Below are 24,106 nucleotides of genomic sequence, written 5' to 3'. Positions count from 1 at the left end.
TTTTGTGAAGTCATAAACATATTCCCCAATGTCCAAAACAACTCTCCAATTTCTTGATGCAATACAGGGACTTCTGTTCCCTCAGGAATATTACGGAAGCTTCACATGTTTAACAATATAGCCTAGTTAACAGTGTTAAAAGAAGCTAAGTATGAATGTATGAATTTTTGGCTTTCCTGCTTATGAATATATGAATTTTTGGTACTATAAAGTAAATAAGTATTCTGTATGAAAAAACTTAGGAAATATCCCTGTCTACACTTATGCAAACCATTACTGAAATAAAAGAATTCATGCATGCCCACTTTGAAAACTTGCTTGCAAAACTCTGTTTAATACTTGTATATCATTTCAGCATAGTGTCATGTTTATCATTAACATGTATTAAAGTTACTGTATTTAACTTACACAACAGAGACTTAATACTGTACGAGTATGCTCAAATAAAGGCCTTAAATATCCTTCTTCAAATGACATCTATATTTCACCTTTATAATATAGATTTATGTATTTACTTTTTGGAAGAGAGTACAAATAAAATCCATATGCCTGTATCACTGTTTTATTCCATTTTCAAAGAGGCACTTTTTCATATTTGTTAGAGTATATTTTCATGATAATCTCTTCCTTCTTAAATAATAGTCAAAAATGCGGGCAAATATCACTGACAACATGATAAGAGAAGTTACTTATTTTTAAATCAGCTTTGGAATCACCTGCCCCTGAAATAACTGGAAGAAAGAAAAGATATCAAAAATAGAAGATGGAACAGGTAGGGTGAAAGAAGGAAATGGACTACTGCACCATTCCAAGTCAAATGTGGTAATTCTTTGAAGCCCACAAATTTCAAGTGACAAGACAACTAAAAGAGCTCTCAAAGTACAGAGAAAAATTCATTAGGACAGTCTAGTGTGTTAATGTGTGTGTGTAAGAGTGTGTGTGAGAGAGAGAGAGAGGAGGTATGAGGAGGTATACTATTGCAATTAAAATACAAGAATATAGGAGTGTTTACAGGCATACAAGTATAGTGTATAGGTTATACATAGACATAGGTATGTGACACAGAATATCATGAAGGGAAAAATTACTAAACAGTGCTAACTAGCTGGTGCTGAGGGGTAAATTTATAAAGTTGAATGAATATCCCTTGACTAAGGTTCACAAACATTACTAGAAAATTAGTTTATTCACAGAATGAACTAGATATGGTGATTTCAAAAGGCATCATCATTGTAATTTGTTCATTCGTTTTAAAATATTTTTACACAATCTAGCCAACTCTCAATTACTCATCTGAAGATGAGCAGTAATGCAATGCAAACTTTCCAAATGCGGGTCTGGGAGACAGTGTGAATGATACTTATAATTAGATAGGCATACACATAAAATATGCCTTTCTAGTTATTTTTATATATGACACTAACTTTATGATAGGAGAAAGAAGCTGCCAATGCTGGTTGACATCTGAAACTGGGAGAATTTTGAAAACTGGAAATAAATGGTACACATCAAGAGAAACTCATGAGAATGAAAAGTTGACTGCCCTCTGCACTTACAATGTTTCTATTTTATTCCAATGGATTATACTGCCTAAGGTTTATATAGTCTATAAAGCCCATGGCTACAAACTGTATGTCAAGTAGGCAAGAATGTAAGAATATCAATGCTTAGAATTCTTAAAAAGGTAGAAACTGCTGAGACACGTTGTCCCCAGTGCATTCCAATCTCTGTAAAAGTCACAAGGAGAGCAGAGTGCCTGACAGTCATTATTCTTCTGCACTTGACTGGAGGTTGGCATTATTAAGGTATCTTTCATTTGTATTACTGAATGTATTTTTACACACATGAGGCAGTCCATTGATACACTGTATATTGGTGTACTCAGCTTGCTTTTACAATTTTTGGCTGCAGAATTGTAGTAAATTTTTGAAGCTTTTGGCTAAAAAATGTGAAGACTGCCACATGCCTTTATTTTTGATGATTTCCAAGAGTTTCTGAGATATTTTTCTTCCAAAAGAATATTTTAATGGTAAATTCTAAATCTCAAAATTTATTATGGGTGATAAAAATCTTTTTTTCACCTTGAAATTTAAAATAAAAAAATTAAAATTTGCTGAAATTGTATACATTTTATGAAATAAAATGTTAAATATGCAAATTTCTAAATCAATGTATAAATGATTACATGCTGTCTTAGATGCCTTCCGATGATTTCATTATATCTCCTGAATATAATGTGTTTTTTCAGCCTTTTCTGAAAGAAATTGTGGATAAATAGGATCACGAAGATAATTAACTTAAATTTGAAAATAAAATTGGCTCTCTGTCACGTGATGCTACCTACACTATGTTGAGATCTGTTGCCTCTTTGAAGGAAAAATATAGTTCAAATAAGATGGCACATATTTAAAATTGCATTATAAATTAAATTGGAATTCCCTTAAATAGGTACACTGAAAGTCAGTTTCACTATTTCTCATATTCATTAACTTCGGTGGAAGTAGTTTTCCAGAGTAATCTCATGTAATTATCTATAAGATCATTGAATATCTATGATTTATTTTATAAGCCTGTCACATCAAGGATTTGTTAGATCTCAGTAAAAATATATACGTGTGAATATATATATATATATAGATAGATATACTTTTTAACCAGTGCACAACAATTAGAAATTAGCCCCTCATCTGTAAGTGGAAAATTTTATGTTCAAAATTAGCTGTCAAAACACTATTCACATATGAATTCTCATTCTCTTGGTCAAAGAGTTTTGGGGAGGAAATGTACTTAGAGTACATTGGAGAGAAATATAATGGGGTCTTGAATAAAGGACACATTGCGAAGACAGCAATTTAAAAAGAATCCACTCTCTTTTACAATTCTACATCTTAATTGAGGAAATACATCTTTTCATAAGATTCCAAGAATTAAACAACATGGAAGAGTTCAAGTGTTTAGTTTACCAGCTCATCTGCCATTCCTCGTCTCCAAAATGCAAGGCCAATGATAGTTACTAAGACACATTTCTCTGAAATGAAAATCACTAGACAGAAAATACATTAATCATAAAATTTCCTGGAATCATTTAGTTGTGTGTGCCCTTTAAGAGTATGTTTGAATACTGACAGAGTTTCAGAGAAAAACAATGAAAGAATCACTATGATAGCTGAAATATGGCTTCATAGGAAAGAGGGCTACATTTAATTAGCTTTGATTGTGTCTTTTCTACTTTTTGTTATAGTTCATACCATTGGCATGGACTTCTGAGCCAACCTTTTTCCAAACTGAGTTACTACTGAAATTTACAAACTTGACATGAAGATTACATTATATTTACAAATAACTTGGCACTTACAGAATAAATTATTGACATTTTAAAAATCCAGCCTAGGGCCCCCATGGTTCAGGCCAAGGAAAGCCTGATGCCTTATTATGTATTATGCTACATTAACATGAATAAGTCGGTTTCCAGCTGGTAATTCCTCCACAGTGCTGTCCCTGTTGCTGAAAACCAATACTTCCCATTTCTAATCCATGAAGGGGATGTAGAGAAGTTATTAGTCCAGAGAAAGCAATGGTTGCATGTTTTCTTCCTCATTTTTATCCATGCGTTTTAGTACTGTAGGATCCACTACTGATTGAGATCTGGAAAGGATAAAGCCAGCGTCAGTGAGTTATTATCAGCTAATTGCACAGACGACATTCTCTCATCTGTCTTTTTGTCATTACTTCTCCCAAGAATGTGAATTCCCTTCCTCTATATCAAGAAATTTATGAACTGTGGATGTTGCACATTTAGAGAAAAACCTCTGCTGGTGATGTTTTTCCCTGGAGGGAGGAAACAATCCCCTCTGGCCTCTACATAGAATACTGAGCCACCAATGATTCTAAAGAGACTATACGTGACTTAAGAGCTCCTCACAGTTGAGCAAGATTCTTTTCTTTGAGATACCAAAAATTTCTAGTGTAGGATAGATGTTTTCCAATAAAGCATCTCCAAATGGGAAAAAAATTACAGTAAAATGATTATTATGATAAATTAAATAGAAATAACAGGAGGCTTAATTCCAGTCTTTAAAAAAAACTATGGAAAAAATGCAACAAGAACGCACCTCTTTTTTGACTGTCATTTTTTAACTAATGATTGTATCAAGAAAAAGATCAAAATTTTTATGTTTTTGTTAAATTTCCTAGTAGAATATCCAAATAAAATCAACCTTATCTTGAAAATGTCATGGAATTTTTACATTTCATGAATTTTTATTTTTTTAATTAATTAATTAATTAATTAATTTATTTATTTATTTATTTATTTATTTTTTGAGATGGAGTCTCACTGTCGCCCAGGCTGGAGTGCAGTGGCCGGATCTCAGCTCACTGCAAGTTCCGCCTCGCGGGTTTAAGCCATTCTCCTGCCTCAGCCTCCCAAGTAGCTGGGACTACAGGCGCCTGCCACCTCGCCCGGCTAGTTTTTTGTATTTTTTAGTAGAGACAGGGTTTCACCGTGTTAGCCAGGATGGTCTCGATCTGCTGACCTCATGATCCGCCCGTCTCGGCCTCCCAAAGTGCTGGGATTACAGGCTTGAGCCACCGCGCCCGGCCACATGAATTTTTAAAAAGTAAAACCCCCTCTTGTTTAGGCAGCAACACTTTATGATTAGTAAAGCACATAATTTGAAAACTCACTTATACATGCCTTTGGTAGCAGTTGGGGCTTATATCTCAATTTATCATTAGGAAACAACATGAGAGTGGGAAAGAGGAAAATCAATGAAACATGCTCCCGTCATGGCAGGAAGCTGCCATCTTAATAGCTATAGCATTTAGTAAGCAGCTGCCCTTTTAGAATTCTCCTTGGTAATGAATTCTTCCCCTGCTGCTGCATTCCAGCCAATTGGCTTTTGCTGTGGCAATATGCCTCTTAGCAAACCTCATTAACTTCTGAAAAGACTATAACCTAAAACACAACTGCACATGCAAATGAAAAAGAACAGCAACGGAACTAATTATCAGAGAAAAAATAATTACAGGATTAACTGATAAACTGATTAAATTTAAATGAACTTAAATTATTTCCTAAAGAGGGAATGAAAATGAAGGTGAAAGCATTAAAAAATTGAGAGATTTTATTTCCTAAGTGTCATTTACACTATTTTATCTCAATATTAAATAGGCATTAGATGCCTATCACGGAAAAAAAGACTGACTAAAGTTGTGTGTGTATAAGAGAGAATAGATGAGGATATAAGAATAGGATAGGATATGAATATAAGAATAGGATGAGGAAAAGGACAGTAAGGAGAAAGAATAGAGAAAATAGAGAGTTTGTGTCACTTTTAAATGCAATAATGCATAATCATCTTTATTTAAAGTACATGAATAAAACACTTTTTAACAAAGGAGACAATTGCACAAAAGACTAAGTAATTAGACTTTTAACTTTGTTTTTAGGTGAGACCCAACCAAGCAAATTGGCTCTCAGAAGAATTCATGTCAAAAGGGAAAGAGGCTCATTTAATGTCCTGTGCTAAAGTATTAACTTGACAACTGATATGCACTAGACTGCAAGCTCCATAAGCAGGGACTTTATCAGTTCCTTTCCTTATTGTGAATACAACGTGCATAATAGGGCTTGGAAAAGAGTAAGGTTTTCATGTCTTGACTTCTAGCCAGTAAATAATTTCCATATTAAAAGAACTTCAGTATTAAGCACTCAAAATGACGAGTAATGAGGATAATAGAGAAAGCAATTCTATTTTCTTTACAGAAAATAAATTTTAAAATTTTCATAAAATTAAATCTATCATATAAATATTGAGGTATATCCTAATAATATTCCATAAGTACATACCAAAGCTCTTCAGACAGCACAAGGCACAATAGTTAATTTGCCATAATATTCTATTGCACATTATACAGATATGCACACATATACACATTCTAAGTCTGTGTGTTTCATGACTGTTTTTGAAAAAATATGAGAGAATATGACATTTTTAACAAAATATTTTAAATTACAGCGTATTATTCAACCTGGGATTAAGTTTCTAGTTTGCTTTTATCATGCACTACAGATATGAGGATTGTTGGACGATGAATTCTGGTTCTATATGTGAAACAATGCCTCAATCACAGAACAAAAGTGAGTCAGAAACAATTTGAGATTAATTGTTTTTTCTTTTTGGTATTTAGTTGTCCCAAGTGTGTGACTATTTTAGTACAAATTTTTTTACTCTCTTTTATGACAGAATAGGATTATTTGTGCAGGATCAAAAGTGTTAATGAATTGATTTATTCCATCCACAGTAGAGGGAGCTGTCTCTCATTAACTCATACATCTCAGAAGTTTCTGGTTTTTTTTTTTCTTTGTTTGTTTTGGTTTTGTTTGATGCGAAGTCTCACTGTGTCACCTAGGCTGGAGTGCAGTGGCGCCATCTCAGGTCACTGCAACCTCTGCCTCCCGGGTTCAACTGATCCTCTCACTTCCCCCACGTAGCCGGGATTACAAGCGTGCATCACCACGCCTGGCTAATTTTTGTATTTTTAGTAGAGATGAGGTTTCACCATGTTGACCAGGCTGGTCTCATGTCTCCTGACCTCAAGTGATCCACCCACCTTAGCCTCCCAAAGTGCTGGGATTACAGGCATCGGCCACTGTGCCCAGCCCATCTCAGGGGTTTCTATGCAGCTTCTATTGTTTACACAATGAATATATTTTCTTTCTTTCTTGAAAACCAGTAATTTAGATTTAGGTATCCAATACTCATTTCTCATGCATCTACAATACATAGTGTTTGAGAAACTAGATTTTGAACAGAAGCGGATCATAACTCCACTTGCTAATAACAGCAGTTTATTAGCTGTGTGATCATGGGAAGACTAAACTTCCTAAGATTTTGTTCTCTATTTTTGGAAAATGGGGAAAATAATACCCACATCATACAGTTATAATGAGGATCAGATGCAACAATGCATCCATAAACCCCGCACAAATTCTGGCATATGGTTAAGGAAATGGCTCATAGAATACTATTGCCTATGTACAGATATTAGCATTACTACTTTGTAGTTATGCAACATGTGGAAGTCACTTACCTTTCCTGTTTCTCAGTCTCTCTATCAATAAAATGGGGATACTAGTACTTGATTAGTTGCTTCAAGAAGCAAATGAGTCAACATACACAGAGCATTGGAACAGGGTTTTGCATAGAGCAACAATAAATGTTTAACCTTATTCAATAATAATATATTCAATATTCAATAATCAGAAGTGCATATCATGAAAATAAGTACTGTTACTCACTACTGTTATGTGCCAGGCACTATCATAGGCATTGGCAACATAAGGTAAAAGGCACTCTCCAGTTCTAAAATACTTAGTCTAGTGAACTTTGTATCTTTACACATGATGACTATGCTGTTCCTCCATAAATTTATACCAAAAGACAAAGTAATCTTTTTACATGTCTAGCTACATTTACCCAAAAGAAGAATTATCCACAACTCTTTAGTGATGGAATTATTTTCTCTCTCTTAATTTAAAGATATCATAAAACTACCAAAAGAAAAGGGACAAGGGGAATCAATGTGGAACATAGGAGCAATCTTCTCTTATCCTTGATGGTGAACTGCCATTTCCTGACAGAGAACATGAGAATCAAGTGCAAAACTTTTCTTAATTTCATTCTTCAGGAATTGTCCAATAGAATCATAAATGTTTCATATGATACCAAACATACTCCAAACAATGCCTAAAACTCTAATCAGCCCATGACACCAGCAAGAAACTCAAGATTGGGGCCATTAATGGGCTATAAGCAAAGTGTGCAGGGGATAAAATAGCCTAATTAGAGAAAAGAATCATGATACAAAAGGTGGATAGACTGTGCTAAATCTAACAAGATGGGCCTTAATCAATTAAAATAATGTGATTGGAGGTCAAAGCTAAACAATAGGAGGATATGGATTGGTAAGTAAAGAGACTTTCCAGTTTTCAGAACTCCCATATGAGTCAGCTCTGGCTGTTTGAACAATAGCAACAGTGACAACAACAGCAACTCAAAGAAGCCACTGAGGTCTATCCTGCAAAGTCAGAACTCTGCAACTTAAATGCAAGTACCAATACCAGGTCAGATGTTCCCTATTCAGTTATGAATACTGCATTTAAATAGGGCCACTGATGGGCAGCAGAGCACTCCTCCATGCATTCAACTTGTATTTCCTGAGCACCCTCTGTTGCTCCAGGACCTTCTCCAGGCACTGGGGATTCAGAGAATAGGGTAAACATAGGCAATATCATCTCCTTGAAGCTTACTTTGGGGTGTGGAGTGGATATAAAATTGAACAAAATCAGCAATTTCACAGGCTAATAGTGTTATGAAGAGAATAAAATAAAGAAGGGTGATGGACAGGGAGTGACCAGAATGAGGAGGAAGCAGAACTGACTAAGACCAGGTGGGTGACGAAGATCAAAAGACTCTTTTGAGGAGCTGACTTTTGATTGGGACGAGCCATTTGAAGATGAAGGAAAAGAGCATTCCGGGTGGTGGTGACAAGGGTAAAAAGAGAAGACTATTGTGTCCCAAAAGCAGGGGAGGAGGAAGAATGTGGGATACACCTGGAGAAGAGAGGCAGCTGTGTCAGGTCAGGTAGCATCTTGTAAGCCATGATAAGGAGGTGATTCTATTCATTGTATAAATAACAGTCATTAAAAACATAAAGCCAAGGCCTGCACAGTGGCTCACACCTGTAATCCCAGCACTTTGAGAGGCCGAGGCAGGTGGATCATTTGAGGCCAGGAGTTTGAGACCAGTCTGGGCAAGATAGTGAGACCCGGTCTCTACAAAAAAAAAAAAAAAAAAATTAAAAATTAACTGGGCATGGTGACAGGCACTTGTAGTCCCAGCTATTTGGGGGAGTTGAGGTGGTAGCATTGCTTGAGCCCAGGGAGGTCGAGGCTGCATTGAGTCATGATCACGCCACTGCACTTCAGCCTGGGCAACACAAAGAGAACCTGCCTCAAAAAAATAAAAATAAAAATAAAGCCAAGATGTGACATGGTCTGATTTATATTTTAAAAAGATTTTTTGGATTGCCATGTGGATAATAAATTGGGAGTAGGGGAGCAGGTAAGGCTGGAATCAACAAGAACAGTTAAAAAAATTTTAGGGAGGCCAGGCACGGTGGCTCAAGCCTGTAATCCCAGCACTTTGGTAGGCTGAGACGGGCGGATCATGAGGTCAGGAGATTGAGACCATCCTGGCTAACACGGTGAAACCCTGTCTCTACTAAAAAATACAAAAAAACTAGCTGGGTGAGGTGGCGGGCGCCTGTAGTCCCAGCTACTGGGGAGGCTGAGGCAGGATAATGGCATGAACCCAGGAGGTGGAGCTTGCAGTGAGCCGAGATCTGGCCACCACTGCACTCCAGCCCAGGCGACAGAGTGAGACTCCGTCTCAAAAAAAAAAAAAAAAAAAAGAATTTTTAGGGGAAGGGTGCAGCTGAGCAGAGTGCAGGTGATGTGTAGTAGATATAGAGAAAAATGTGCTCACATGATGGGCCACACGAGGAATCATGCCTCAGGCAGAATGGCTGAAGAAAAAGGGCTTCATTAGCTGACAAAGAAGACCACTAGTGGTCACCAATGACAGCTGCCTCCAAATCCTTATGTAGTTCAGTTCCTGAGAAAGGGCCTCTGTGCCACAAAGGGTAGGCAGGCTTTATGTCAGTGAAGCGAAGGACGCCACATCTCATGCAATGGAGCCATGCTCCGCTACATATAGACTACCTAACGTTGAGGATGCAGTATCTGTTTAACATGGTTGCTGTGAGAATTTAATAAATTAATGTAAAAAAAAAAGACACCTAACTCATGATAACTACCTAGTAATTGACAGATTATAACAACTGTGATCATTAGGATTATTTTATTAGAAGAACACTATTTTAGGGGAAGTTTCTTTTAACCACTTTTGTTTTAGAAAACTTTTGAATAATTTGATGAAATATACGACTTTTCCACAGAAAATAAAAGCATGACATATACATAGAGTGCATTCATACTTATGCACACAAAATTTTGCATACAACTTTTAGCTCTTAACAGAATCCTTCGAGAGCCCATCCATGAACCCCTTAGGAAAGCAGAGATCTCAAGAAGTTCTGTTCTAAAAGAAGGGAGTTAAGAAGCCTAAAGTTGGTTTAAATATAAGCTTGCTAGCTAGTGGAAAACTAGAGCAGGGAAAGTTTCTGGCCTTTCCATTCTCTCCAAGGAGTTGTACAGCAGCCTGGGGAGAGGAAATCAATGCACACATATACTAACAACAACCACAACAGAGGCAGTAGCATAAAAGAGACCATCCTGGCCAGGCGCAGTGGCTCATGCCTGTAATCCCAGAATTTTGGGAGGCCGAGGCAGGTAGATCACAAGGTCAGGAGTTTGAGACCAGCCTGGACAAGATGGTGAAACCCCATCTCTACTAAAAGTACAAAAATTAGCCGGGTGCAGTGGTGGGAGCCTGTAATCCCAGCTATGCGGGAGGCTAAGGCAGGAGAATTCCTTGAACCAGGGAGGTGGAGGTTGCAGTGAGTCATGATTGCGCCATTGCACTCTAGCCTGGGCGACAGAGCTAGACTCATCTCAAAAAAAAAAAAGACCATCCTTAAAGAACAGGCACATTACTCCATGAGTCAGAGCTATGGGCAAAGGGCCTTAAGGCTTTCATCAGAGAAGGATGTCAGACATTGGCATGACCCGTTCAATGTCCTTGTATCCTCCCTGAGCTAGGTGAGGGGAGACTTGCAGGGGCTATGGTGCCCATATTTCTGTGAATGTGAAATGAACCAGAGAAGTCGTATTTGTTACTGTTATCCAAATGGACCCAGAGCTGTTGTTTCCTGGGAAGTCTGAGAATTACACATCTACTTGTTTGTGACAGAATGCAAACTCAGAGCCAGGTATTCATTTGTGCATGTCTGACAACTCCCCAGACTATTGACTGAAAGAAGAAAGGCATAAAAGTGCTGTGAGAGTCAAAGCAGGTATTTGGACTCTGACTCAACAATGAACTCTATAAAGATTAAAACTGAAGTGAAATACAGTGTTTTGTACTAGTAATGTTTAGACCTTTAGACAAAGACTTGGCAGAGATATTGAAAAAAGACCACAAACTTTGAACACAGTGTTTGAACTGATGTATGTAGTTGCTTTCTTCAAAAGAAATTTTACACAGAAATCAAATAAATTGCTTATAGGCGAGTTGCTCCCACTGCAGTGGAAATGGGCACTCTCTCTACTCTACCTACTTGGCCTGAGGCACCCCATCAAAACCCTTGGTTTCTCAGGATACAATTTGAAAACTACCAGATTTGGTGACTTCTAAGGGCCCTGCTAGACTGTCTATGAATTTAGAACAACACTAAGTTGAGGTTACCTCAAATTACTTTATCTTTTTCTTAATTGACAAATAATTGCATATATTTATGGAATACAATATGATGGAAAAATACTGCATGATTTCACTTTTATGTGGAATGTAAAAATGTCAAACTCATAGAAATAGAGAGTAGAATGGTGGTTACCAAGCACTGGGATGAGGCAGGGCGGTTTGGGGGATGGATGTGGAGATACTCGTCAAAAAGTACAAAGTTTCAATTAGACAGGAAGAATAAGTTTGGGAGATCTACCTTACAGAAAGATAGTTTTCAAATATATGATAATAATGTATTGTATATTTGAAAAATGCTAAGAGAATCAATTTTAAATGTTCTCACTATAAGAAAATGACTTTATCTTTGACTCAAAACTCTTAGACATCCAATTATAGGGCATAAAGAGTTTTTAAATCCCACCAGAAAAATATATACAGAAAAATAGAAAGCTTTGGGTTTGACCCAGGATGCCTCTCCCTGCCCTGGCCCAGCCTACTCCCCAGTCTACCTTCAGCATACCTCTTCATGGACTTGGGGGAGAGTTCCTTCTCTACTTCCTTCACAGGCATGCTGTAGGAATCTACGTTGTACTCGCTGTCATCGTCATATTCATGGTCTAGCAGTGTTCTTGCCCATGTCCCCATGTCATAAGGAGGCAGCATTCCTCCAAACTCGGAGGGCAGGATCTCGGGATGAATTAGTTGGTGTAGACTGTTCAGGTTGTTACCATGCAAAAATATCTATAAATGCAAGAAGACGGGAGGAAGGGAAAGACACAGAGGAAACTAAATACCATCTAAATCCTCCAGGGAGGAAGTGAGGATAGCAATAGCAAATATGAGTTTTCCACGTCTGTTAAAATACTTTAGCAAGTCATCTACTCTGTAAAACAGGTAGAGCTGGTACTTTTATACCAAAATCTTGAGGCTCAGACACTTTAAGTAATTTCTGGAAGGTCAGAGAGTTATTGGGTAAAAGAGCTGCAACCACAAATTTGGTTTCCTGCTTCATAGGCAGGGACATGAGCAGAATGATATGTACATGATGATCTGTACATCATCCTGGTGTGAGTTGTGCAAACTTGATGATGTGTATAATGAATGCAGTGAAAACAGATCCTTCTCATAAGGGACTCATCAATTACAGAGCCTATGCGAATTATTACACCCAAAAGCTGTCACTTGCATGGCTTTCTCTTTATCATCAATAAAAATAAGAATAGTGTAACAACTAAATAACTGTTTTGTAATGCAAAGTGGATGATGTAAATAACCAAAGTAGATGAGCATCATCATAATGAAAGGCTGAGTGAGGTTCATGTCCCAAAGGACATTATGTTCTGTAATGTTGCCAGTATCTTCTCTACTAAAGATTTCCATACTGACTGTACAAATAGAAAAAGAAATAATGAATTAAAAATGTAAAGCTGTATGCACACCTTAATTATTTTGTCTAGATAATGATTTAAAAAAAACTGGAGCAATATTCAAGCGACATACTCGAGATTTGTTTTTCCATAAACTGCTACCTTTCCTCTTCTTTCATTTCAGTTTCAAAACTGCAGATTGACCTTCTCTGCTACAACACTGTTGTCTCATCTAAATTTATATAATATTTATTTTAAAAATATACTTTATAAGTAACAAAAATAATTTCATTCTTCAGTTGAAGAAGAATAAGCTAACACATTCATATTTGCTTTCCATACCTTTAGAATCCACTGAAGTAAATACATTGGAAAACAAAGAAAGATTACTCTACAATATCAAATAAAATTACAAGATGGTAGTTGCCACTTAATAAGCATTTTCAACAAATTATAGAAGAGTAAAAGCAGATAACAGCAGGGCACTGGCCAAAATAGGCAAAGCAAACAGCTGCCTGGAGTACATAACATGAGGCCCAGAGGAGGTGGAAGATGCCGTCTGTCCCAAAGTACACCAGGTTAACTGCAAACTTTATACCTTCCCTTTCCTGTCTGAGGGCACAACAGCCAGTATTTATGTCCAGGAAAACACATGTGCACCCTTGTGTTCTCATAAGAAGAAATAAAAATAATTTTCCTGTGAAAGTTCAGTTATGGCACGTGCAACCCTTATTAGATATATAAATTTTACTTTATCCGATGGGATCATTCACATAAGAAATCTTCAACTCATGTAAGAGTCATGGTAATAAATCCTTGGAGCAGTCAATGTAATCCTAGCACACTACTTCCTCTCTCTTCTCTAACACTCTGTTGCCTCCTTCCGCAGCATCGTTTTCCGCTTTGGCCTTGCTTCCACTTTCACTGAGAAAATAGGACAACCAGATGACATCAACCCACCCACCAGCATCTGTGTCTATGTATTTTGCCTTCACTGCTAGTACAATGAACAGATAAACCCTACAAAGGGCAACCTCTCCACCTGCGCACGAGAATTCATCCTCTCTCCCCTACTCATTTGTATTTCTTAACAGTTCTCTCTTATCTCTCACACATCCTCAGATTTCCTCTCTCTGCTGGATCTTTCCCATCAGAGAAAGAACATCCTGACTCCACTCCCCGCAGACAGACACACAAAACCTCTCTCAGCCCTACTTCCATCTCCAGTTGCTTTCCTATTTCTCTCCTCCTCTTTATAGCAAAATTCACCCAAAGAGTTGTCTATATTCATAGTCCAAATATTCTCTCCTCATTTTTCCTAAATGGAATCCTGTGTCTTACCAATGAATGGCTTTGTGTCTTACCAATGAATGAAGACAACTTTTGTCAAGGTCCTTCTCATTGCTAAATTCAGTATCCAATTCCCAGTCCTTATATATCTTGAACCCTCAGCAGCAATGGATACAATAGATGACTCTGTTTATTGAAACATTTTCTTCATGCAGCTCTGATTTTCTCCTGCCTAACTCCTAGATACTTCTTTGCAGTCTCTTTTGCAGATTGTCCTAATATCTTTTTTTTTTTTTTTTTTGATAGAGTCGCACTCTGTCACCCAGGCTGGAGTGCGGTGGTGCAATATTAGCTCACCGCAACCTCTGCCTCCCAGGTTCAAGCGATTATCCTGCCTCAGCCTCTCGAGTAGCTGGGACTACAGGTGCGCCATCACGCCCAGCTAATTTTTTGCATTTTTAATAGAGACAGGGTTTCACCATGTTAGCCAGGATGGTCTTGATCTCCTGACCTCATGATCCACTCACCTTGGCCTCCAAAGTGCTGGGATTACAGGTGTGAGTCACTGTGCCTGGCCTGATCTTCCTAATATCTTAACTGGAGAATGACTGGTCTCAGTCTTTGGATTTATTATCTTCTTTATACTTTCTCATTGGTGATTTCTTAAGTTCGTTGTGTTCAGTCAGTGACTTTCAAATAATATCCCTGCACTAGAAATGTATGTCTTCAATCCAGGCCTCTTTTTCAACCTCTATAATTGTATTTCCACTCTCCACTTAAAATATCCATTTAAGTATTCAATGACCACTGCAAATTTAACATGTTCAAAATTGGACTCACAATCTTCCCCCACACCAAATATGTTCCTCCCTATCTCTAATATCAGTTAATGGTGTGACTATTCTTCCACTTTCTCAGACCAAAACTTTCAACTCAGCCTTTTACTCCTCTCATCATCTCAGTTGACAGTAAATCTTTTTGGTACTATCCTCAAAATGCATCCCGAATCCAATCATTCTGATTAGCTCTACCCAGACACCCATAACACAGCTACTATCCTTTCAGCTGTGCTCTTGCATGAGCCTCCTAACTGTCCTCTCTATGTCCACTCTTCCATCTATACTCTATTCTCAACAGCAGCCAGAATGACCATGTCAAAATATAAGTCAGGTCATATCTTTCTGCTCACAATTCCCCATTGACTTCTTTCTCTTAGCATAAACCTATAGGGTCCTATAAGAACTACTTATTTGAACACATCTCCTACTAGGCACTTGCCTCAGAACATTCATAACGGATATTTCTTCTGTCTGGAGATTTCTACTCCCAAATGTCCTCATGACTTGCTGACCTACATCCTGCACTTCTCTTCTTAAAATTCCCCTTGTCAGGAAAGCCTCCCTTAGTAAACCTATTTAATACTATAACCCTGCCCAACCTAGAAAGCCTATCCACTTTCTGTGTATAATGTTTCTTGACAGCACCTCTCATCTTCTAATATATCATATAATTTCCTTACTTAACTCATGCATATATTGTCTTAGCAATTCATTAAGTGCAATGCTGTTATTTCTCCAAAGCCAAAATTTGTTGAAAAAATATATATTATATGATGATGCTCTTTTAGAACTCTTACATGTGAATTGCATCTCCAGACTAGGCAGTAAAGATGCATTGCAATTGCCCAACTGTTAAGTTTCTACTCTTGGATTTTTCTTTGTTTTCACTAGTTCTGTGTAATAACATCATTTATTAACATTTTACTATTTTTCTTTCATTATAAGTTGTTTCTCTTCCTCTATTTCATGCAAGAAGTCTGGTCCTTTTTGGTTCCTGTATCTCTGAATACCTTAAAATTCTGAGAATTAGCCTGAATAATACTTTCATTTTTATTTTACTTTTCTACCCTGTGCCATTAAAGAGATTATGCTAGGTGATCTGGAGTGGAAAAGAATAGATGAAAGACTTTCGAGAATCACCAAGGAGTAGAAAACAACATTGGCCATATTGACTAAGAGGAAGAAATTTATGCCAATTAGTAGGAAAACCTGTTTCCCATCAACTTTTAAGTAGCAGGAAGACAATCACTGACTTGCTGAAGAAAGCACTAGGGTAGTGGGTTTCGTTGGATTTTAGCTTCAGCAAAGATACCCCTTTTTCACAGATAACTTGGGAGCAGAACGAGACCTTAGTTCAAGGAACTAATATTGGTTTGAACAATGAGGACATCAGAAGGGGCCATGATGGGTGGGAAGTTTGGCTCTGTGTAAGACTCCAGATACTGGTGAGCTTTTGAGGAAAAAGGACACCTGTGCTAAGGGTGATATTCCCAGCAGCCCAGTAAGTTGGAGACTCAAAGTCAAATTTAATTTAATTTAAGAAAACAAAGAAGCAAGTGATTCTTGCACACCTGAATTTGTAGAAAAAGATTCACAGCTGCTTCTTCAGTTCTCTTTTAATAGTTTTTCAGAACATAGACTTATAGCATCTGAAGTATAAGGTGTGTGAGTAATATTGTGATGCTGACTTACTTGGAATATCAGTGAAGAAATTGAATAGCTTTGCACTGTGTATTGATTATATAAGTAGAAATTTTAAGTATTTAAACATATAATTATTTTCTCATATGAAAATTTCCAAATCATATAATTTTAACTAAAATGGTAAAGTTTAGATATCTTCCTTCCATCTGGAATAACGCTAGCAATGCATACTTCTAGGTTGTCAAAGCTGTCCAATTCAATTACAAAACCCCAAATGCAGTGCACTCCTTGTTTTCTAGACTAGATCCTCTTCAGTCTTTTTCAACAGAGCAGAATCATGTTAAAAATCATTTCAGAACAAGTAACCCCTGTATTCAATGACCTTCAAGGGCTTCAAATTTCACTCTGACTGAAAGCCCAGATCCCAGCAATGGTATGTGAGTCCCTATGTGATCTGGTACAACACAGTCCCTCCTATCCCATTGCTCCACCAACTACTCCATCCCCTATCATCTTCCCCCATAGCTCATTCTGCTCCAGCTTTTCTACCTTCTTGCTGTTTGTCAAATACATCAGGCATATTTCTACCTAAGTACATTTGTCTTTGCTGTTCCTTCTGCCTGAAACTCTCTTTCCCATAAATTCATGTATCCGGCTCTACTATCTGCTAGCTGTGATTCAGAGCAAATTGGTTAACCTTCCAAGCCTCATTTTTCCATCCACAAAATGAGAAAAATAACAATATATACTCCAAAGTGGTGTTGTAAGTACTAAATGAGGTAACATATGCAAAGCACTGAGAACAGCATGTGACACTGAGTGAATACCGTATAAGCATTCACCAGTATAATTTGTACTAAAAGCCCCTGCAGGTTTTTTGGATCACTTGATCATCCTTTCATTAAAGCAAATCTTGAAAAAGCACTTGTAAGGCACTTCAATACACTTTCTGAATTCCAAAATATGAATTAATTTGATACTTGGTGGTAGAAACAATTTTTATTATAAATTATAATTCCTTATAGAATTCTTCCTCCTAAACTACTAAAACATTTTCAACAAATTCATTTACAGTAAACCCTGTGTTCACTAATGCTTGATATGGACATGTAATTATTGCACTTTCATGAGTGCAAATTCATTTACAGTAAACCCTTTGTTCATTAATGCTTAATATGAACATGTAATTATTGCACTTTCACACTCACAATAAAGCTTCTACCTGAAGTGCCTTCTAGGTCATTGAGAAACATGGAAAATTATCTTCCACATAAATTTAGAGGAAAGTGTATTTTGCTGTGGAACTAATCATTTGAAAACGGAGAACAGCACCAGGAGGTAAAAGTAGCTCTATACGTGGGTCTGAAATATTTGGGTTTGTATACTAGCTCTGCAACTTTTCTTCTGTGTATATGAGTAAGCAGGTCATTTATCCGTTCCAGGACTTAGTTTCTTCAGCTCTAAAACAGGAAATAATGCTTATTAAATTTACTTTTCAGAGCTGTTGCAAGAATTAGTGAACTGTACATCAAGATGTATTTTAATGAAAATAATGTGTTCAGTATTTACCTAGTGCCCTACATTGTATTAAATGTTTTACATAAATTATCGCAATCTCAGAAAAATTATTTTGTTTTATGCACTTTGACTATCCTCATTGTTAGATGAAAGTGAATTTAAAGAGACTTCAAGTAACATGTAATTTAAAGAAATATTAAAATTACCACAAATTAGCAATCTTTTCAAAATGTGTGATTGATCATAACCATTGTAAAAAATTGCATTAGATACCACAGATTTCACTACCTTCATTGCAGTATATACTGTGAAAGAACATCCACTTAATCGGCATATAAAATTATAACTTTTGTTTAGACTTTACTTAAAATTAAGTGCATCAATAGCACTATAGTAACACAGCATAAGAGATTTGTTTTTGCCTTTAAATTGGGTCTTTAACATATAATGAATGTACTAAAACGTCCTTTTTGTGAGCAAGTAGGAGAGTTAGCTTTTAAATGCTTCTTTCACAGATATACTGTTCACAACCACAAGATCTGGAAGAATCTTAAAATGTTTTCTATGTTGATTTATATACAATGTAGAAGTACATTTTACTATAGCTAAAACTATATACACATTATGCATTATAATTCACTGGATTGGGGGAGAGAAAGGATTAAAAAACAAAGAAACAAATACCCTTTTCCGAGTTTTCTCCTTCAGGAAAGGCCGGATCACGGTGTACAGGGCATGTATATACCATGGTTGATTAACAAAATGAATTCCTCCAAATCGCGCTGGGAAACTATCCTAGAGTAACATGGAGAAAGAAAAATCAAAATATGCTTTAATATACCGAGAAGGTTTAGGAATGGTTATATGGTATGCAAATTTATTCTTTCACAAACTTAGATGAGATTATCTGTAGAGTTAAGGAGAGAAAAGAAGAAAGAACCTTACCACATTAAACATTGTACTTTTCATACAGTAACCGAAGCAATGTATAATAAATCAAATCCTTCCCAAGAATAGGTTATTGATAAGAATGTCAGCATTTTTAAGAGGATCGTATTTTAAGCCTGTAAATGCTAATAGTCAGTACAGGCCAAGAAACAAAAAGAAAAGTCAGTAGAGATTTGTCAAATAATGAATCTACATTGTAAGAAAGTTTCATTTAAATTGTTTATATTTATATTAAAATCTATTTTTTAAATAAAATATTTTATTAAATCCCTATCTAGTCATCCATAGTGTGAGCAATGTCAGACACAAAACTCACTTTATTCTCTGTATCCTATTATTTTATCAACTTTGTTATAAACATTATCTTTCCTTATTTTAACTACAAAAAAGTAACATGCTTTAGCAAAATAAAAATGCAGAGTTATACTGTAAGAAACGTAAGGATGCATTTTGCTAGGTTAAATGAAAATCAAAGCTCTCTGATCTCACTCCACAGGAGGAAACTGTAAAGCCAGCCTCCTCCTCTTCCTACCCATGATTAAACAGGTACAGCTCTAGCCCATTCCATAATATGAAGGGAACCCTTAAGCCAAATGAATGACAACATTTGACACTGCACTTGAGTATGTTAACGATTGTACATAAATGGATCTGATTCTTGCTACTATTTCAAAACTACACATTGAACCGACTACAAAGGTCTTCTTTAAAAAAAAAAAAAGCTAGCCTACTACAAGTGCCTCTGAAGTGGCATCATAATACTTGGCATTCTGAATTCTATTTAGAGCATGAGCAGGAAGAAAAGAAGTAAAGGAACTGAAATAATTGTATTTTTTCAATTTAAATGTTCTCTTGAATAAGAGTCTCTGGTCAAAAACTTGCATGGCATAACCCCATTAATTCTTTTTTTAAATTTTGGACACTTATGAGCAATAGTGAATTAATTTAGTATTTGCATATTGATTTGCAGAGCTATCAAATTGTATTTTGCAAAGCAACTTCTATCTCTGAGAATAATACCCTATAAGGCAATAGTAGTTCAATAAATAATTAAAATAGCTTAAGATAAAACTTTTACTTTTTATGTCAGTGTCTTACTTCTTTTGTAAATATGTGGTTTTCATTCATCGAGAGGTTATTATAATAATAAAATGAATCTGAAATACAGGCATAGTATATTTTAAAGTTATGAAATATGTATAAGTAAAAAGAAGATACTATATACCTAAATTATAAAGAGAATACTAAGACAAATACTCATGTACCTTATTATTGTTATTAATAATTATTATTTCACCTTGATATGGGAGTGATAGAGAGGTTTCCTGGCCAGCAGGGATTTTCCCAGTTTAATGTTTCCCTAAGAATGTAGCACCTATAGGAATGAGGTCTCACATCCAGTCCCCCACTTGCCCTCAATGTGTGCAAGCCTAGTCTTTCCTCCTGAGCACCCTATAATTCAGACAACTACTATTCTCCAAAGTTCTAGGTTCCTGTAGTTAACAATTTCCTCCCAGCCTTCACCTACTCTCCTGTTTTTCTCCTGTAGATTTCCATGTGTGCTTGGCTTAGAAGGATTTGTCTCACATTCCTGAGAGTTCAGCAATGCACCTGGAAATAATTTTATTGTGAGGAAACCAACATCTTGGTACTTTATGGCAAAAGGATCTTTAAAAATTGTTAACCTGCTGCACTACCTGAAGCAATCTCTAGAATAAAACTAAATGAACACTAGCAATATTAAGCCAAAAGTCTTGGCTCAAGTGATTTTTTTTTTTTTTTTCAGAGTGAGTTTCACTCCTATTACCCAGGCTAGTGTGCAATGGCGCGATCTCAGCTCACTGCAATTTCCTCCTCCTGGGTTCAAGCGATTCTGTTGCCTCAGTCTCCTGAGTAGCTGGGATTACAGGCATGCACCACCACACCCGGCTAATTTTGTATTTTTAGGACAGACAGAGTTTCACCATGTTGATCAGACTGGTCTCAAACTCGTGACCTCAGGTGACCCGCCCACCTCAGCCTCCCAAAGTGCTGGGATTACAGGCATGAGCTACTGCATCTGGCCGGCTCAAATGATTATTAAACTTTGAGAATCACAAGAAGAAGGTCATGCTTCTTCTCTCCTGAAAAACATGAATATGCAAACATATACACATAACTTGCACACATGTCATGGGCTTTCTTGGACACCTCTTTAGATATACTTGATCAATATCCAATCACAGTTGAGGCAGAGTGAAAGAGCAGGGAAATTTCTGACTTTGCAATCAAGTAGATTTAGCTTAAAATTCTGGCTTAATGTCACCTATCAGGCATCAAAGTCCAAAACAAGAACATGGTTCTTTTCCCTCACTGTGAGCTTCCTCACTTCCAATCATGCCCAACTGCATGTCATTTTCCTGTCTCCCCTTCACTTCTGTGGTCAACATGCTGTTTTACGGCTTGTTAACTGTTCTCTCCCACACGCCTACTGTGGCCTTTCCTCCCTTTGAGAATAATCTGGTTTTACTAATTCCTTAAGACTTAGCTCCAAAAACATCATTTCCAGGAAGCTCTTTTTTATCCTTTCTCTCACTTCTCACTCATAAAAGCCCACTCTCTGCCATCACTAGCAAAAGCCTAGGTCTATCACTGCACTTGCCATATGACCCTGAAATTGTCTCTTTGTCTGCCTCCACTATTAAACCATGAGCACCTTAAATGCAGAGGTTGCGTGTTCTGTACGGTCTATTGGTGCCTGGCCCATAATCCATTTCTACTCACATTATCCCCCACCCTATAAGGTAGGAAATGGAAAGTTAAACATATGATTCTAAATGGGAGAGTTCTGCCCGTGAGATGTACCTGAGCAAGATTTAAGGGACCAAAGGGAGGCAGCAGTCACCTTTTTGTGCAGTGGTAGCTACTAAGCACCTTATTAGCTGAGAGATTGTTTGCAGCAATGTCTGAACCCCACCTTCCTCTTTCTAGGTGTCACTTAGGAGGTGAGAGGCCTCTGGGACAGCAGCAGCCAAGATGGACACTAGTTTCTTGACTCTGACTCACTTCCACAGGGATGTGGTCTCAAAACCAAGGATTCATCAGCAGTCCTCCTTTAACTTCTACGGCCGTAGGTCCTCCAATGAGGCCTTAAACACTAACTTCCTGTATTAAATCCATTTGTTCTTGAACTATCCAAAGAGATTTTTGGTTTTTTTTGTTGTACTGAACTCTGAGCCAGACTGTGCCTCATTCATCTTTATATTCCCAGAATTTCAAAAATGTGCTTTCTGTGTGTGTGTGTGTGTGTGTGTGTGTGTGTGTGTGTCCCAGAAGAGGTAGATAAATGTTCACTAACTAGACCTAGATACATGCTATTTAAGTAAACAATTTATCTTCTCTGACCCATAATTTCCTTATCTGTAAAATGGGAACAACATTTAATAGGATTGCTGATCACTCACAATATCTGTTAATTATTCAGCACACCCTCTAGATACAGGGTTGCCATATTAACCACCAGCCCCACCTGACAAATGTGGAAATGACCATGGAGGAGTGAAAGGAAAATAAAATGTCAGGACATCAAACTCACTAAGACAAAGGGAAAAGTTAAGCTTGGAAACTGAGTCACACAAAAAAGTACCTTTGTTCCTAAATAAATAGCTGCAAGATAGAAGGCCACATATCTTCCCAAGTGGTCTCCCTCATCCTGACAATATAAATTAACAACTTATCTTCACAGGTCCAGGACAAAGACGAGACGAGAAATCATCCCTCTACCAGTCGAGACAAATGCAGACTCACCAAGTAGCAGGAGATGAATGCATAATTGACTGTTCTTCTAGACCCTCCCTTCACACCTAATATGTAGATTCAGTGAGCAGCTAATCAAAGCTTCACAAGAATGTGACCCTTTATCTCACTACTTATTCTTCCTTGTTTTTTTTTTTTTCTTTCTTTCTTTCCCCTTTCCCTCCTGCCCACTCATCCCTCCTTAAGTACTGAAGTCCTCAAAATGCTCTCTGGAAAAAACACAGGCCATAGATCCTACTGTGGCTTGTGTCTCCTTTTCTCAGGCACGCCCTCAACTTTGGCAAAATAAGCCTCTAAATTGATTGAGATCTATCTAAAGCACTTTTGGTTTTATGGAGGTAGTTTTACAGTGTGGTTTAAGTGGCAGTTGTTTGACCCTAGATAGCACTACAAAGTACAAAGTAATAATAAAAGTCACAATATTCAATATGCCAATCATTGACTCTGCTGGCTATACGGTTCTTCACTGGAGACAATGAAAAAGAATGGCTTGGCAATCAGGAAGGGTACAGCCAAGATGGGTTGCAAAAACATAATAAAATTTCTAACTTCCTAATGGTTTTGCCAATTCACCTGCTTCTACTCCTTTTATTTTTTCTTTGAGCAAAGCACTTTGTGCCCAATGCAAAGATTGACTTGCCTCAATGCTTCATTAATGGAAAGTTGGATGTCATTTATGGGGTAAATTTATTTATATGTATCATTACATGTGTGTGTATTAGTGAATTATTCATATAGTTCTAGAAAAACATGTTTGCCTCACATATCTAACTATTCAAAAAGAAAAAGTAAAGAATCTGAACCATAGCATATTATTCTAACTTTTAAATAAGTTTTGATGGAACACAAAAGTTATGTGTTAGGATAAGTACTATTACAAGTAATATTGTCTGATTTATGAAGAAAATAAATCAGTATAATTGCTGGTACAATCAATCAGGATACAGTTTATAGCTCCAAATGAGAGCAAAATGAACTTTTCTATGAGAATTAAATCCACAACTTTCGTCTCATTTCACAAATAACACTGTCTAGGGTCCTAAACCAATCAGTTGTGCTAATATGTGTTTTCAGTGTGAACATAAGCAGAAATTGTGTGTGTAATTTATTTATTTAAAATTAAATCTATCAGCCTCTAAAATACTTTTGTTTAATCACTTTCTTGTACTTTTTTGAAACATTTAGCTTCAACTACTATAGGGCCCATAGCAAAAGGCATGTAGTGATAAGGTGTAGCACCCAGCACCTAGAAAGTACATGTTTAATTCCATAACTC

General features: G+C 36.9%; 1 protein-coding gene across 1 annotated transcript in view; it reads right to left on the bottom strand.

Moving 5' to 3' along the window:
- Nucleotides 1-3,237: 3,237 nt before the first annotated feature.
- The window catches only part of CLVS2 (clavesin 2), a 67,940-nt gene continuing 47,071 nt past the window's right edge, over nt 3,238-24,106 (bottom strand). The window contains exons 4-6 of the mRNA XM_023230721.1: nt 18,772-18,882; nt 11,950-12,170; nt 3,238-3,645 (exon numbers count right to left, since the gene is read on the bottom strand). Of these exons, the coding sequence (XP_023086489.1) occupies nt 3,558-3,645; nt 11,950-12,170; nt 18,772-18,882 (420 nt within the window). The 3' untranslated portion in view covers nt 3,238-3,557. The remainder of the gene's footprint in view (nt 3,646-11,949; nt 12,171-18,771; nt 18,883-24,106) is intronic.

The sequence above is a fragment of the Piliocolobus tephrosceles genome, chromosome 5 (genome assembly GCF_002776525.5).
Source record: "Piliocolobus tephrosceles isolate RC106 chromosome 5, ASM277652v3, whole genome shotgun sequence".
Classification (NCBI taxonomy): domain Eukaryota; kingdom Metazoa; phylum Chordata; class Mammalia; order Primates; family Cercopithecidae; genus Piliocolobus; species Piliocolobus tephrosceles.
This window is presented reverse-complemented; position numbering and strand designations above follow the sequence as displayed.